General features: G+C 39.7%; 1 protein-coding gene across 2 annotated transcripts in view; it reads right to left on the bottom strand.

Annotated features, from left to right (window-relative positions):
- Positions 1–13,049, bottom strand: part of LOC116395432 (calpain-5-like) — a 15,721-nt gene extending 2,672 nt beyond the window's left edge. The window contains exons 1-11 of one of the 2 annotated variants that reach the window (XM_031869327.1): positions 11,620–13,049; positions 8,998–9,091; positions 7,023–7,211; positions 6,764–6,895; positions 5,528–5,736; positions 3,871–4,063; positions 3,600–3,790; positions 3,147–3,224; positions 2,852–3,047; positions 2,633–2,755; positions 469–671 (exon numbers count right to left, since the gene is read on the bottom strand). In XM_031869327.1, the coding sequence (XP_031725187.1) occupies positions 469–671; positions 2,633–2,755; positions 2,852–3,047; positions 3,147–3,224; positions 3,600–3,790; positions 3,871–4,063; positions 5,528–5,736; positions 6,764–6,895; positions 7,023–7,187 (1,490 nt within the window). In that variant the 5' untranslated portion in view covers positions 7,188–7,211; positions 8,998–9,091; positions 11,620–13,049. The other variant, XM_031869328.1, reaches the window with a different exon arrangement.
- Positions 13,050–13,118: the final 69 nt, after the last annotated feature.

Raw genomic sequence — 13,118 nt, 5'->3', positions numbered from 1 at the left:
ATATCCAGTCATATATATGACTGGAGCGGTGCCATTGACACCGATAACCAATCCAGCTATCTGAGTTAGTATCGGCCAGAAATCGGTGCATCCCTAGAGCCAATATGATTTGGTGTTAAAGTCTGCCAACAAGAACGTCAGCAACGAAATCTGGCAAAACAAAATCCTTGGCCAAGAAAAGCAGTGGGATTGGAATGCTATTTGCAAGGGATTAATGTGAACATAATTGTAAAGTCTCTATTCTCCAAAACAGTCACTTTTGAGTGCTTTCTTTGGATGAAATCCCTCCATTAGTCTCTGAATTGAACAGTGAAAGAACAGCTGTGTTCAGGCTCAGTGTCTCTTAAGACCTGATAATTGTTAGTGAAATGTTCCATTTCTGTCTGACAACATAAAACAAAGCCATGCGGCTGATTTACAACTAGACACCGTCGCCGTTTCGACACCATATCTCCACCACAGACATACCTGCAGCCTGAGTCAACATCGGTGAAAACTCGGAGCATGTAGTCCCCCAGCGTGTAAGGCTTGAAGGTGGTGGGGATGATGACGTAGCGGCCCTGTTGGAGCGTGCATCTCAAGAACACCGCCCGAGCGTTGATGTAGGCGGACGTCTCCACAGACTGCTGGGTCAGGATGTCGTGCATCCGATACTTCCTGTTCAGTTCCACCTGGAAAAGGAAAAGCATTTAAAATAATAATAATAATAATAATAATAATAATAATAAATCACTGAACAGATCACTTCCTGTACTCATCAGATATAAAGTCTGGCATGTGATTTTAACAATGAGTGTTACATGCATTTCATCTACATGTGCACTCAAGTATCCTGGTTATGATTGTGTTTTTGCAGTATTCAGGAAAGGCGTTTGCACATGTTAATATCTTATCCTGGTTTTGAGAAACCTGGATAAGATATTTCAACAGAAATCACACTTCACTGTGGCTTTAAGCACCTTATTCAGGTTTTAGAACGTTTTTTGGCTCAGATGGAAAGAAATTAAGACACAACTGAGGATCAGACATTTTATTTTTGGTGGTTAAATGGTTTAAACAGTATTTGAAGGAGCGATAATAAAATGTTTGCTGCCTACACAGATTCTTCTGCCTCCTGGTGGTAGAAAAATAAATTTAAAAAAGTGTGTAGTCTATGGAGTCTAAGTCTAGAGTCTAAGACAGAGTAATATAATTCTTGCACTGGTAAGATAAATGGTGTGTCAATTAGGCAAAAAATAAAACGGCTTATTCTGCATATTCTTCTTTTTTGAGTCGTTAACAGCCAGCCATAGTTTGACAAAATAGTCAAAGTCCTCCTCCAGGCTTTCACCAAGTTGCCCTCAGATGTCCACTATTACATTTTTAAAAAAGTGTGTATTCTGGTTCATAACTGTCAGTCTGATTAAAGAAATACCAGACTGAAAGTCCTTCTTCAACCACTGATAATCTTCTCAAACAGGGAAACACAAAGTGTTGTGGGTGACAACATAAAAAGCAGAGAATGTGGACACTGTGTCTGGACTCCGTCAGATGAAGGAGGAGGATACATCACTGGTATGATGACCATAGATGACCAGGGTTAAATTCAGGTTCAGGCTCACAGCAGTGCAGCAGGCCATACGCACACAGCTCACTTTCTTAGTCACATGCTGCTTGTGACACCAGCATTTACTGCTGTCCAGAACTGCCCCTTTGGCAGCACTTCTGTCAGAGTGATAAGAGCGTGTAGTGTGTGTGTGTGTGTGAGAATTTAGCCAGGTCTCTAACAAGTATTACGGGAAATGTGATGTCAGTTTCACTGCATATGGTTACATTACCTCATTTGAATGTGATAATCTAATCCCAGTAAGTAGGATCAAATCTAGTTTGGCAAATTTTACATTTGCATGAGAGGACAGCATTGACTTTGCAGTTCAACACTTCGTTTATTATTCCCTTTATTATTCGTTTATTTGTCCCTATAAAAGTTCTGGACATAATTATCTCTATTGTAGAATTCTACATTTCGAGTAGAGGTTTTGGTTTCACGTACAGTATATTGTAATGCAGAAGGAATCGCCTTTTTAAAAATCTGGACCAACCACCAAATATGCCCATAATGCATGAGATTTCAAAAATGGCAGCTGTACAGGCGACTGAACTCTTTGCACTTTACTGGGAGTTTAGAAGGAATTGTCGCCAACTGCATTTGGTTCCCCTCTGGTGTTCATATTGAAACAATCAACTGAAGTACGTGCATTTGTTGCGTTTAATCATGTGTGATTTAGGCTCTTGTTGAAATGGTCTGTTTTGGTTACGATAAACATATAAAGTCATGTCTGCCTGTCATTACAATCACATAACTGTTCACCGTTTGCTCAACAAATGAGTAGAAAAGTCAAATGATGCCAAATTCTTTGACCAAAACCAAAGCCAAACTCTGACAAAACTGTTTTCCCCCTTAAATAAACTGACCTTTGACTAACGTCTGCGTCCCACACGAACACCATTTCCTCTGTAATAAACTCATCACTCACAAATCCTTAAACTCTTTCAATGTTATATACACCCCTGATTTATGATGACATAAGCAGTTATAGCTCAGTTATCAAACATTCATTAATAGATGAATAAAGTATGGTGGAAGTATTACCTTGAGGATACTGAAGCCAATGACTAGATTTTCTCCTTGACCATATTTTCTGTGGCTCTTCATGTCTTTCTGTTGCAAAGCAATCAGAACCTCGTCGGCCTCCTTTGTAACATCAAACAAGTACTGCAAAAGAAGAAGCGGTTGAATATTAGTTATAATAAATGTGTGCATGTGCATGAACACAGGTGATGTGAGGAATCCATTCAGAGCCTGCAGTACCTGCGGGTTCTGCAGGTATGTCAGCTTGTGGTTCGCGCAGCCACCGCAGCGGTTTAAGAGCGGCTCAGCGTTTTTGGTCCAGCTCCCGAAGTGCATAACCTCATTCCAATTCTTATGGACAGTGATCAGAGAGGTATTGATGAGACGGCAAACATCTGCATTTGTAAAGAACTTGCACCAGTCTGTGAATTCCATCCTGTCAAAAATGAACACAAAATGTATTCTTACACTCTGAAAGAGGAGATAAACCCAACAGGTTGACCGTTGTGATTAAAGGAACTTAAAAATCGCTCACCAAAACTCCCCATCGTCCTCTACTGTGATGCCAAGATTGCCCCTCTCCAGATCACCAACCTTAGACCATTCCTCAGAGCTGACAAACAGCAAGCAAAGCAATTGAAGCTGATTAATGCACTTATGAATTACTACTAGATATGTTTTAGATCCACCTTTTGAGTCATAAAATACAGCTTTTGCTTTTTCACAAAGAATTGGTCCTCAAGTCCAGTTACAAAGGTACATTAGATCTCAAATATGACATCTCACAACAGAAGAGAAGGTTGACCATTATCAACTTCTCTGCTGGCCCTCTATACGCACCGTCCTTGTTTTCAACAAAATACCATCTTAATCATTATACATGACCCTTGTGAGCAGGAGTGTATGGTTTGCACAGCCCTCACTTCCTGCTCTTCCTCTGGTTAGAACTACAACAGTCTAGAAGAAATGGACTTACAGCACTCCTCACCTGTCACTCCAGGCTCCTTTCCACTCAGTCTTGCCCCAGGGGTTCCTCATGCGGATCAGAGGAATGGTTTCATTCCTGAAGTAGGCCAGCAGTCCGTGACCCACACGCACTTTCTTCACTGCAGTTACCGAGTATGCATGGCCTTTCACCAGGCCGTTTGACATTCGGGCTTCAATCTCATGAGGCTGTGCCTGATGAAATTATAAAGACAACTGGTCAGCATCTCTGAAGTATAGAGACAAAGAAGCAAACATGCAGGAGGAGCACAGACCGTAATTGAACAGCTTATCATTCCTCCACGGTCGTAGGCCTTTAGCAGATCCTCAAACAGCTGGTCTTGTTTTTCCTGGTCCTTATAGTAAGCATCTTTCTCCAGGTCGATGGCTTCCGCCACAGCTCCACTGAAATCCACCACAGCATCTCCGGTGTTTCCCCCCACCAAGGCCTCATAGGAGCCAGTAAGCCTGGATGCAAAAGGTGCAAGGTAAATCCAAGTTAAGTAAGAAGTTTGATGTGTAACAGAAACACATACATACATACATACATACATACATACATACATACATACATACATACATACATACATACATACATATATATATAAAAATCAGGGCCAGTTGCATAAAATGTGTTTAAGACTAATTTGGGCCTGAGAGTGGTCTTAGATTGTCAGGTTAGAAAAGTCTAATTGATTAAACCTGCCCTTTCTGTCGCATAAATATTAAGACCGACTTAATTTGAGGTAGGACAGTAACCCACCTCTCCCCCTGGCTAAGACTGAAGTGAGAGCGTTGTTGCTATTGCAACAATTTGTTTACGTTAGCTAGTTGGCTAACGCCAACTGACCTACCGTTAACTATTTCAACTGTTTGACGCTATCCATTAAGCCAGAGGTCTTCAACAGGGGGTCCGCGACCCCTAGGGGGTCCACGGAGGTACTGCAGGGGATCCGCGAAAGTTTTGGTTGATTAGACAATTTAAAACAATTTTTTTTTTCTAAACATGAATCTGTCCATTATTTTAATAGTTCAGTATTGTATGCACGATAACAGGTATGTTTATGCATGGCAGTGGCACTAATAGTCCATCACTCATTTTCATTTCCACATTTATGTTTAAAATAAAAACATTAATTTGAATAGCTTGTATGCATGATTATCATGCAATTGACAGACAATGTTGATATTGGCATTGGTATCAGCTGACAAGGTGTGTTTATAAATGGCAGTGGCGCACATGTTTAAAATAAAAACATGAATATATGAACCTGTGTATTATTTGAATAGCTTAGTATTGAATGCACAATAACAAGGTATACACGGTACTAGGCCCAGTTTAATATAAAACACAATTTTATACAATATATATATATAGTCGGCGGTCCCTGCTCCATCTCTATGAGTTTGGGGGTCCTTGGCCTGAAAAACGTTGAAGACCCCTGCATTAAGCTAGCAAACTTTTAACTATTAACTTAACTATTTTGACTGTTAACCCATTACTTTTAACTAACGTTAGCTGACTAACCTATTTTATTTCAACTGCTACCATTAACGTTACTTTTAGCTCACTATTTCTATTGTTTATCCAACTTTTTTGGATTCTTGTACCCTATTCTTAAATCGTTTATGAATATCCTAAACAGTTCTAACGACAGTTGAATTCATGCATTTTAGCTTTTATTATTTTCCTGTGCTTTGTGTGGCGGCGCTGTTGCATCTGCCATTTGTTCTCGTCGGTGAAGTGTAATTTGACCCATAATGCATAGCGCGAGAGTTTTATACAGGTCACTCAGAGGGAAGTTTATGCTACAGTCGATGAGTTTATGCAACATATCCATGGAAGTGTCTATACCAGGTCTGAGTTATGTTTAAGACAAAGACTAGGTCTATGGTCACGCAACTGGCCCCTGCAGGTTTAAGTGTACTGACTTGGCGTAGGCCTTCTCCAGCAGAGCACTCCAGAATTCGTTGTTGTCTTTTGAGTGACAGTAGATGAGTTCACCGTTGACTGTCGGCAGCTGGTCGTCCACCACCACATCCACCCACTCTCCAAACACCCAAAACTGAAAGTGGAAGATTCCAGCATAGTTCTCCGGGTGTTTTTGATCCCACTCCTGCGTCGTGTGGTCAGGAATTACCTGGAAAATCACACACACACAAACACAATGCAACAAGTGTGAATAATGGGTCATTTCCAGTGTGTTTTGCAGCTCAGTTACTGTAAGTGCCACTTGGTCCTTGACTTTAATAAAAGCAAAACAGGAAACGTGAGAAAAAACATGCAGTGATCAGTCCAGCCAGCCAAGGTTCAAACCAGGGACACCCTGCTCAGGGCATTTCTGAGTAACCAATCAAGTCGCCCCTCTTCGTAAACTTTTAAAATAATTTATTAATAGATAGGATCAAAATATGTGACATTGCTGACATTTGAGCTTCTATTGGTTCCTCTTCCATAATTGCCATTAACTATTTATTTTTGTTGGTGTAAATATCATTCTCCATCCTGCTCCAAGATGTTATGTTTTTTCCACTTCAGCTGCCTTTGGGTGTTTTCCTGCCAGTTTTGATCGTCTGCCCCGCCCTGATTAGTTTCACCTGTCCCCCATTAGTCCAGCAGTCGCCTCTCCTCCTGCTCACCTGTTCTCACTTCCACAATCAGTCATTATCTACTAGCCTAGTTCACCTTTTTACATATCTTTTGTCCCAGTCCTTCATCGTTTACACCCTGCTTGGTGTTCCAGGTTTTAGTTCCCCATTTCCTGCCTGCCTTCTGTTTCATTTGGACTTTTGAATTTTATTTAGTCAATAAATCCTGCTGCGGTCCAACCCTACATCTCTGGAGACTTAAGAGTAAAAGTATAAAGATTATGTTAAAAAATATATATAATAGGTCTGTACTATTGTGATTTAGATTATATAATCTACCAGCAAAGACATGTGTCGTATAAGTCGTTTTGGTTTTACCGACATCATGCCGCAGGTGAATTACTGCTGACCTGAGCTGCCAGCTGGTTACATATATTTTAACCGAACTATTTACCTCAGTGCTGCTGTACCTGCAGTTTACTCCTCGGAGCTACAGTACACAAGCCTTGTTAAAATTTGGTCACCAACATTAAAGACGCCAGCCCTTTGGCTCACATGTTTACAATCAAATGAACTCACCTTCTTCCAGAGGTTTGGCTTCAAAGCCAGGCAGGAGCAGGCTGCAACGAACCAACAGTTTCCCACAACTCCCTGGTTCAGGTCATGGGAGCTGATGCCCTTCACAAACAGATGGGGATCACTGCTTATCTCCTACAACCGAAAAGTGAAGATGGATGTTACACACGTATTCAGTATTCTGGTACAGTAAAATATGAGCATATTCATTTGTAGCAATAATTTCATTGCCTGATGTACCACTACCACCTGGGCCACTCACCCCTGGACGTTTCCACTCCACATAACCAGGAGGTGGTTTCTTATAGTACAGCGATGTATTTGTGGCTGGGAACTCTGGATCCTCAAATAGCTTCTTGTCGTTGATACAGTTGCTCTTCAGCTCAGAGTAGTGCTGGTTTTTGTACGGGACAGCAGAGGAGAACATGGTCCCGACGATGAAGCTTCACAGCTGCAGAATGATGACAGACACCAGACGTTGTCAGACTTTATATAGAGCTTAGCTGTAGGGAGGATCTCCCTCTAACTTTTGACTCATTTCTTTAGGCAAAGCCAGCTTAAGTGCACCCATTAAAAATTCTTTACTACTTCATTATTCTCAGATCAACAGCTGCCTCCTGTGTGACTCAGAGTCTCTCAAGAGAGACTAGTAGATGAGCAAACAGTTCTTGTCAGTACAGATATAAGATGTTATTTATAGCATTTTAGAAAAATAAAATATCTTCAATAAAAATGGTAAATCAATAGACCACAGATGGAAAGCGACATTTCTAAAAGGTATCTCACTAAAGCTAACATTTGTTGTAAGCTTGGTGTGCTGCAATTGTCTGATGGACAAAAGGAATTCACAAATTTCATTTCGACTTTCTTTTATCCATTAAGTAAAAATAAGTACACGTCCTTCCCACATCAACATCAGGCAACAAAAGGCTGCCACAGTGTGTGTGTGTGATTGGCAGTTTGTTGATCTGTTTTGACCTAAACTGTGTGCAGTATTGTAAAGAACAAGAACAAGTAACGCGTTTAAGGCTGGATTTTTCCTCAAAAAAACATCTTACGGCTATTTATGACACACAACACAGCTGTATTCTCTGGAGAATTACGATATTTTAACTCTTGATCTTTTTGTCTCGTCACACTGACTACGTGCCAAGATAATCATTTTGTTTGCCAAGAGTAATACATTAAAGCATACTGAACTTAATTTACTGGAAGCAGCAAGAAAATGACAGGAAGCGTGGTCTTCACAAGAAGACCCAAAACGATATAAATATATTTTAGAAGTTAAACCAATTAGTAGTAAAATAATTAATTAACCAGATCTGACAGGCAGAGAGAAATTAAATGTCTGGAACTGAAACAGCACAAAATCTAAAATTAGGTGATAATACCTTGGATGTAAATATGAAAAAAATACTAGATGTAATCTGGAAAACAAGAAGACGAAGAAACAGCAAATATCCACTATGCCGCTCAGACAGCAGCCTGAAACGTGTTCCTTCCTGCACCACAATGAAGAAGTTTCCAAATGCTTCACCTGCCCGTATCGCCCTCCCACGCACAAAAGGCCTACTTATGCACCACATGCACATTGTTAGAGCCACACCCAGGCTGTTTGTTCAATTCACCATTGGATTTTATTACCTTACCCGTTATTGTTTAACGTGACATTAGGAAGGAGTAGTGAGATACCTTCAAGGCGTCATAGTCACCATATGTTTTTGACTGAGAAAATGAATCATTCAGTGGCTCTGGGTGTACGGGTAAACAAGGTTGTGAGTCTGGCAAAAGTGGTCAGGCAGGTTATTTTTGTTTGGTTATTTGCTCTTCTTCAGTGGATTGTAAGTGTAACAAAAGGTCTGTAAAACATTACATCGACAACATTCGTTTACAGTATTTGGTCTTATATTCTGTGTTTGGTAATAGTAATATGTGTAAAGGTGACAGCAGGTGACATTCCATTCGGTGCCGGCACTCTATGGTGATATTTGGGACATTGTTTTAAAGTCTTTTAGTCTTTTTCAGCGCTGTCCCAGCAAGAAAACTAACATATCAAATCAGATAAGACAACAGATATAATCTGGCTGCAGCCATGTTTAAATATTTCACATTTTAAAGAGGAGTTTGTACTGACTTGTACCTGAGAAAACTTCTTCGTAAAGTATCAAATGGACACAGAAGTGTAACACACCCCTTGTAGACTCATCGGCACTTAGTAACATAAAGGTAACACTCACCTGTGGTGAGCTGTCTTTTCCTTGCAGTGATAAGCTCAAACACATTCAACGTCCTCTTGTCCTTGTTCGATGTATTCACATCAACCCAACATTTCTGTTACAAGAAACAACAGATTTTTCTTAGAACCAAATCCAGTTTCTTCAGTATCAGCTTCAGGCTACGAGGACTTCCCCAAACACGTTCATTCGCACACAAACGCAGCCTGAAAACTGGTCTGACGAGAACCTCTCTGCAGCAGGAGGTGTTATGCTGATTGCAAGGAGGGAGGGAAGGAGACTGAAATTGAACACCTTCTCACTCCCACCACCCAACAACTCATAGGTGAAACAAGCAAACACTTGTCCTTTGTAGTGTTTGTTATATTACGACAGCAGATGTTAATTAATTTGCTGTGCATTGTTTTTGCCTCACCCATAAGGAAATCCTGGTTTTGGCCACAGGTCGGTCCAACTGAGCAAACAACAACTAATGAGTGATATACTTAGTGTGAACTGTGGTAATAAAATAAATTGGCAGGCTCTCTGCAGTTTGGAGCTTTATTTTACATTCTAAACAATATAGAAGCAAAAAACTATTTACTATTGTAAAGATAAAGTGCAGTACTGAGGAAAACAATGGAAGCCCTATCTGGTATCTTGCACCTTTAATGTTAAGGAGCACAAGAGGTGCTTTGACTCCTTCAGACAGACAAATCTCATCTGGAAAATTCCAGCTTTGAAACTCAGATCTGAAGAAGAATGTTAGTGGGGAGCCAACAGCAATGAGGTCAATCCATGCCAGACCGAAGTAGACAGGAAGAAGAAGAAACCGAAGAAAATCATGAAATTGAAGTTAATCATTTGGATCAACTGTGATGTGAGAGAGGACCACTGGGAAGTTTCAGACGTGATCACAAGTTCATGGGAAAAGGCTTGTTTGAGAGAGGGAAAGAAAAATATCTAGTCACGAAGTGTTTGGCATGAACCTATTTAAAAAGAAGACCATCAGTAAGGCCTTTCACAGTGCACATTACACTGTACATGACTGTAGTTATAGAAGTGTGGTCTGATAGTGCCACTAGGTCAAGGGTCAATGGGTCTCTTCCTTGTGGCAAAGTATAAATTCACAGAAAATGTCATGCCAATTACACAAACAAGCTAAACCCCTATTTGTTGTGCAAATTATTTACATTATTGTCATTATTCTAAATATTTTTTTAAAACATCTTTCAATATTTGAATGGCCAATTCAATATAGCGTATGTTAATTACATCCCTTTTTATTTATATAGCACAATATCACAAACCTGCAGAGAGCATGTGATTGGCTGAAAGCTGAGTCAGTGGTACCTGGCGACAACAATACTGTTATGATGACAAACAGATTATGAAATAGAAAATAGCATTACGAAAACAAAAGAAATGAAAGTGCCAGTGAAATAATGGCATAATTCAATAAAAACATTGTTTTAAAGCCGTTAAAAATGAAATGTTTAGTTGTTTCATAATATACTGCTTTAGATATAGTTTTACACAACTGATTTATGTGGTATTTCATTTCATAATGGTGTACTCATTTATTTGATTCTGAACACTGTACATATTTGGTCATTTAGACCTATTGGCCCACTCAGCGGGGTCTGAGTATGATGATGATGTCGGTCAGTTGGTCTGTTCTGCCAAATGATTTGTTCCAGAGAAAAATATCTCATCATCTACTTGCCAAATGTTTATGAAATTCTACGTGCACATTAGAAACATCAAAATGCAATGTGCAGATCTTTATGACATTTACTGAATATATTCATGCTCCCTTGAGGTTAATAACTTTCAAGTTTGGACACTCTCATGAGCTCTCTTTCAGGCCAAAAATATACTTAAAATATGTCATAAACTGATAAGCACACTGAAATAAAACTTTCCGCAGAGACTTTAACCTCGTGTCCTTTCCTCTAGCGTCACCCTGAGGACGAACTGTACACTTTCAACTCCACCGCTATGGCTTCGCAAATTGCACAATTATTGTATCAATATGTAGTACACTCTATCCAATGTTTTGTTAATGTGGGATGTCAAGACCATCACAGCCCCTTGGCTCTATTAGCAGAGATTTATACGTTTCATTTTGCCGTTAGAAAAGCAGCAGCTGACAGCTTTCTGCTTGTACTCCAGCAGAGATCTGTCCCACACCATAATTAAACTATTTCTTTGTCATCTTTCTAAATCATCAACCCAGAGACAAACCTTTGTGATGTACACTGGCTAGTGTTTGACTGAGATTGGAACAGGACAGGTCAAAGACATGTCTGTCCAGCAGCCAATATTTGTGAACATGAAACTATTTCTCTCGAAGCCAGAGGGCAGTGAACTTTAACCCTAAATGTGGCCATGATGTGAAATCTGAAACTTATCTAGAGCGTGAGAAGAGAGTTGGCCGTAAAAGCACAAGATATTTGGAATAAGAGTACATTCTCTGGCACAAAATAAATAGAGTCCACAATGTCAACTGAGCTCCTCAGGATCATCAGAGATTAGAGTTTTGTTTACTAAATAATAGCTCAGGAATTACTAATATGAATTCCTGCATTATGTAGTTCTACAAAGCCTGTGCACTGGAAATGTTCCTTTTCCCGTCATATTTACCATTACGTCATGCAGCCTCTCTTCTGTGGAAACGTTAAAGTGCAGTAACAGAAAAATTAGGTTTTGCTGCTGATGGTTTTAAGAGTTTACAGCCTCTGAACACCCAGACAGGTGTTTTCAGTTAATCTGGCTGATTAGCGCTCTTCTCAGAACTGTGTGGATGTGTGAAGACTAATTGATTGACATCTCCCTGAGTGTCCTGTTAGCTTTCTTTCACCTGTCAGGGCGGGACAAATTGCACCCATATCATTCTTATTGGTAGATGAAGAGTTGTAATTCCAAACAAAGCTTTGGCCACATGCAACCTGATCCTATAATGAGTCAATAACTGAAAACACCTGTGTGGGTGTAGAGAGGCTTTATGCTTGCATGACCTCCAATGGTTGGCAACAAAGACAGACATTCAATCATCAGCACCTATGTTAAACATTTACAGTCCATTCATTGTACATTTACAGTTTGAGATAGTGACTGATAACATGTTAGTTCCGGTTTCTTTCTTTAGGTTTTGGCAGGAAGCTGACCAAAACGTTATTTTAGTGAAGCCTCAATTGTTGTCATTAGGGAGAAGTTACAGCATGCACACATCATAGCCAGCAGATGGCAGGACATTCATTAAGGTAAATGTACGTCTGCCTTATGCAGTAGGTGGTAATAAAAATGGCGTCTGTGTGTCCTTACTTGCAGCAGAGGCCGCCAGAGCAGCCTTGTCAGATCCAGTGTGGTATAATGTAGCAGTGAGGAGGAACAGAATACAACAATAAAAATAAGCAGTTATGGTCCATAATGTGCCGTTATAAATCTATATTAAGGTGTTGCATATTTATCTTACCATCTGGGCTTCAGCTTTGCACTCAAATATGTAAATATGTGATTATAGATGAACATTACTCTCTTATCCACATCTTAAGATACTTTTATGGATTATTGGGAGGCTGTAAAAGTATTCTGCCACATGTTTGTGCTAATACTTTACTTCTCGGCTATTTACTGGAGCAGCCATTAATATACATATTTTTACTGCTCCATGTCGCTTTTTTCAATCAATAAAAACTGGATAAAACCCACATACATTTTAAAGTCGTGATTTGAATTTGCTTGCCAATTCTTGCGAACTTTGCCAGTATAGACAAAAGAGCATGACATTTCTACCATTCAGTATTATGTTCCGATTGATTTATAGACAGTGTTAACAGTTCAGCCGTTTGACATGTTTGGCCAACATTGGAAATGTGAGACATAGATCCTGTTCCCATGGTGATAAAGATGGTTACGTATTGATCTCCACATGAATACTATTTTTAACCCACAATCTTTTATCTATTTATAAGTCTCCCGACAGATTCGTAGCACACATGTGCACACAAACACATACTATTGCTTTGATTGTAAAATTCTGAATGATGGATGAAACAGTGAAAAGTATTGTTGCATTGATTTGACACACAATCAGACTCTAAAATGTAAATGTATCATTGTGGTCATCATTGTAAAAAAAA

Source organism: Anarrhichthys ocellatus, unplaced genomic scaffold (assembly GCF_004355925.1).
Source record: "Anarrhichthys ocellatus isolate YVR2014 unplaced genomic scaffold, GSC_Weel_1.0 scaffold46, whole genome shotgun sequence".
Lineage (NCBI taxonomy): Eukaryota > Metazoa > Chordata > Actinopteri > Perciformes > Anarhichadidae > Anarrhichthys > Anarrhichthys ocellatus.
This window is presented reverse-complemented; position numbering and strand designations above follow the sequence as displayed.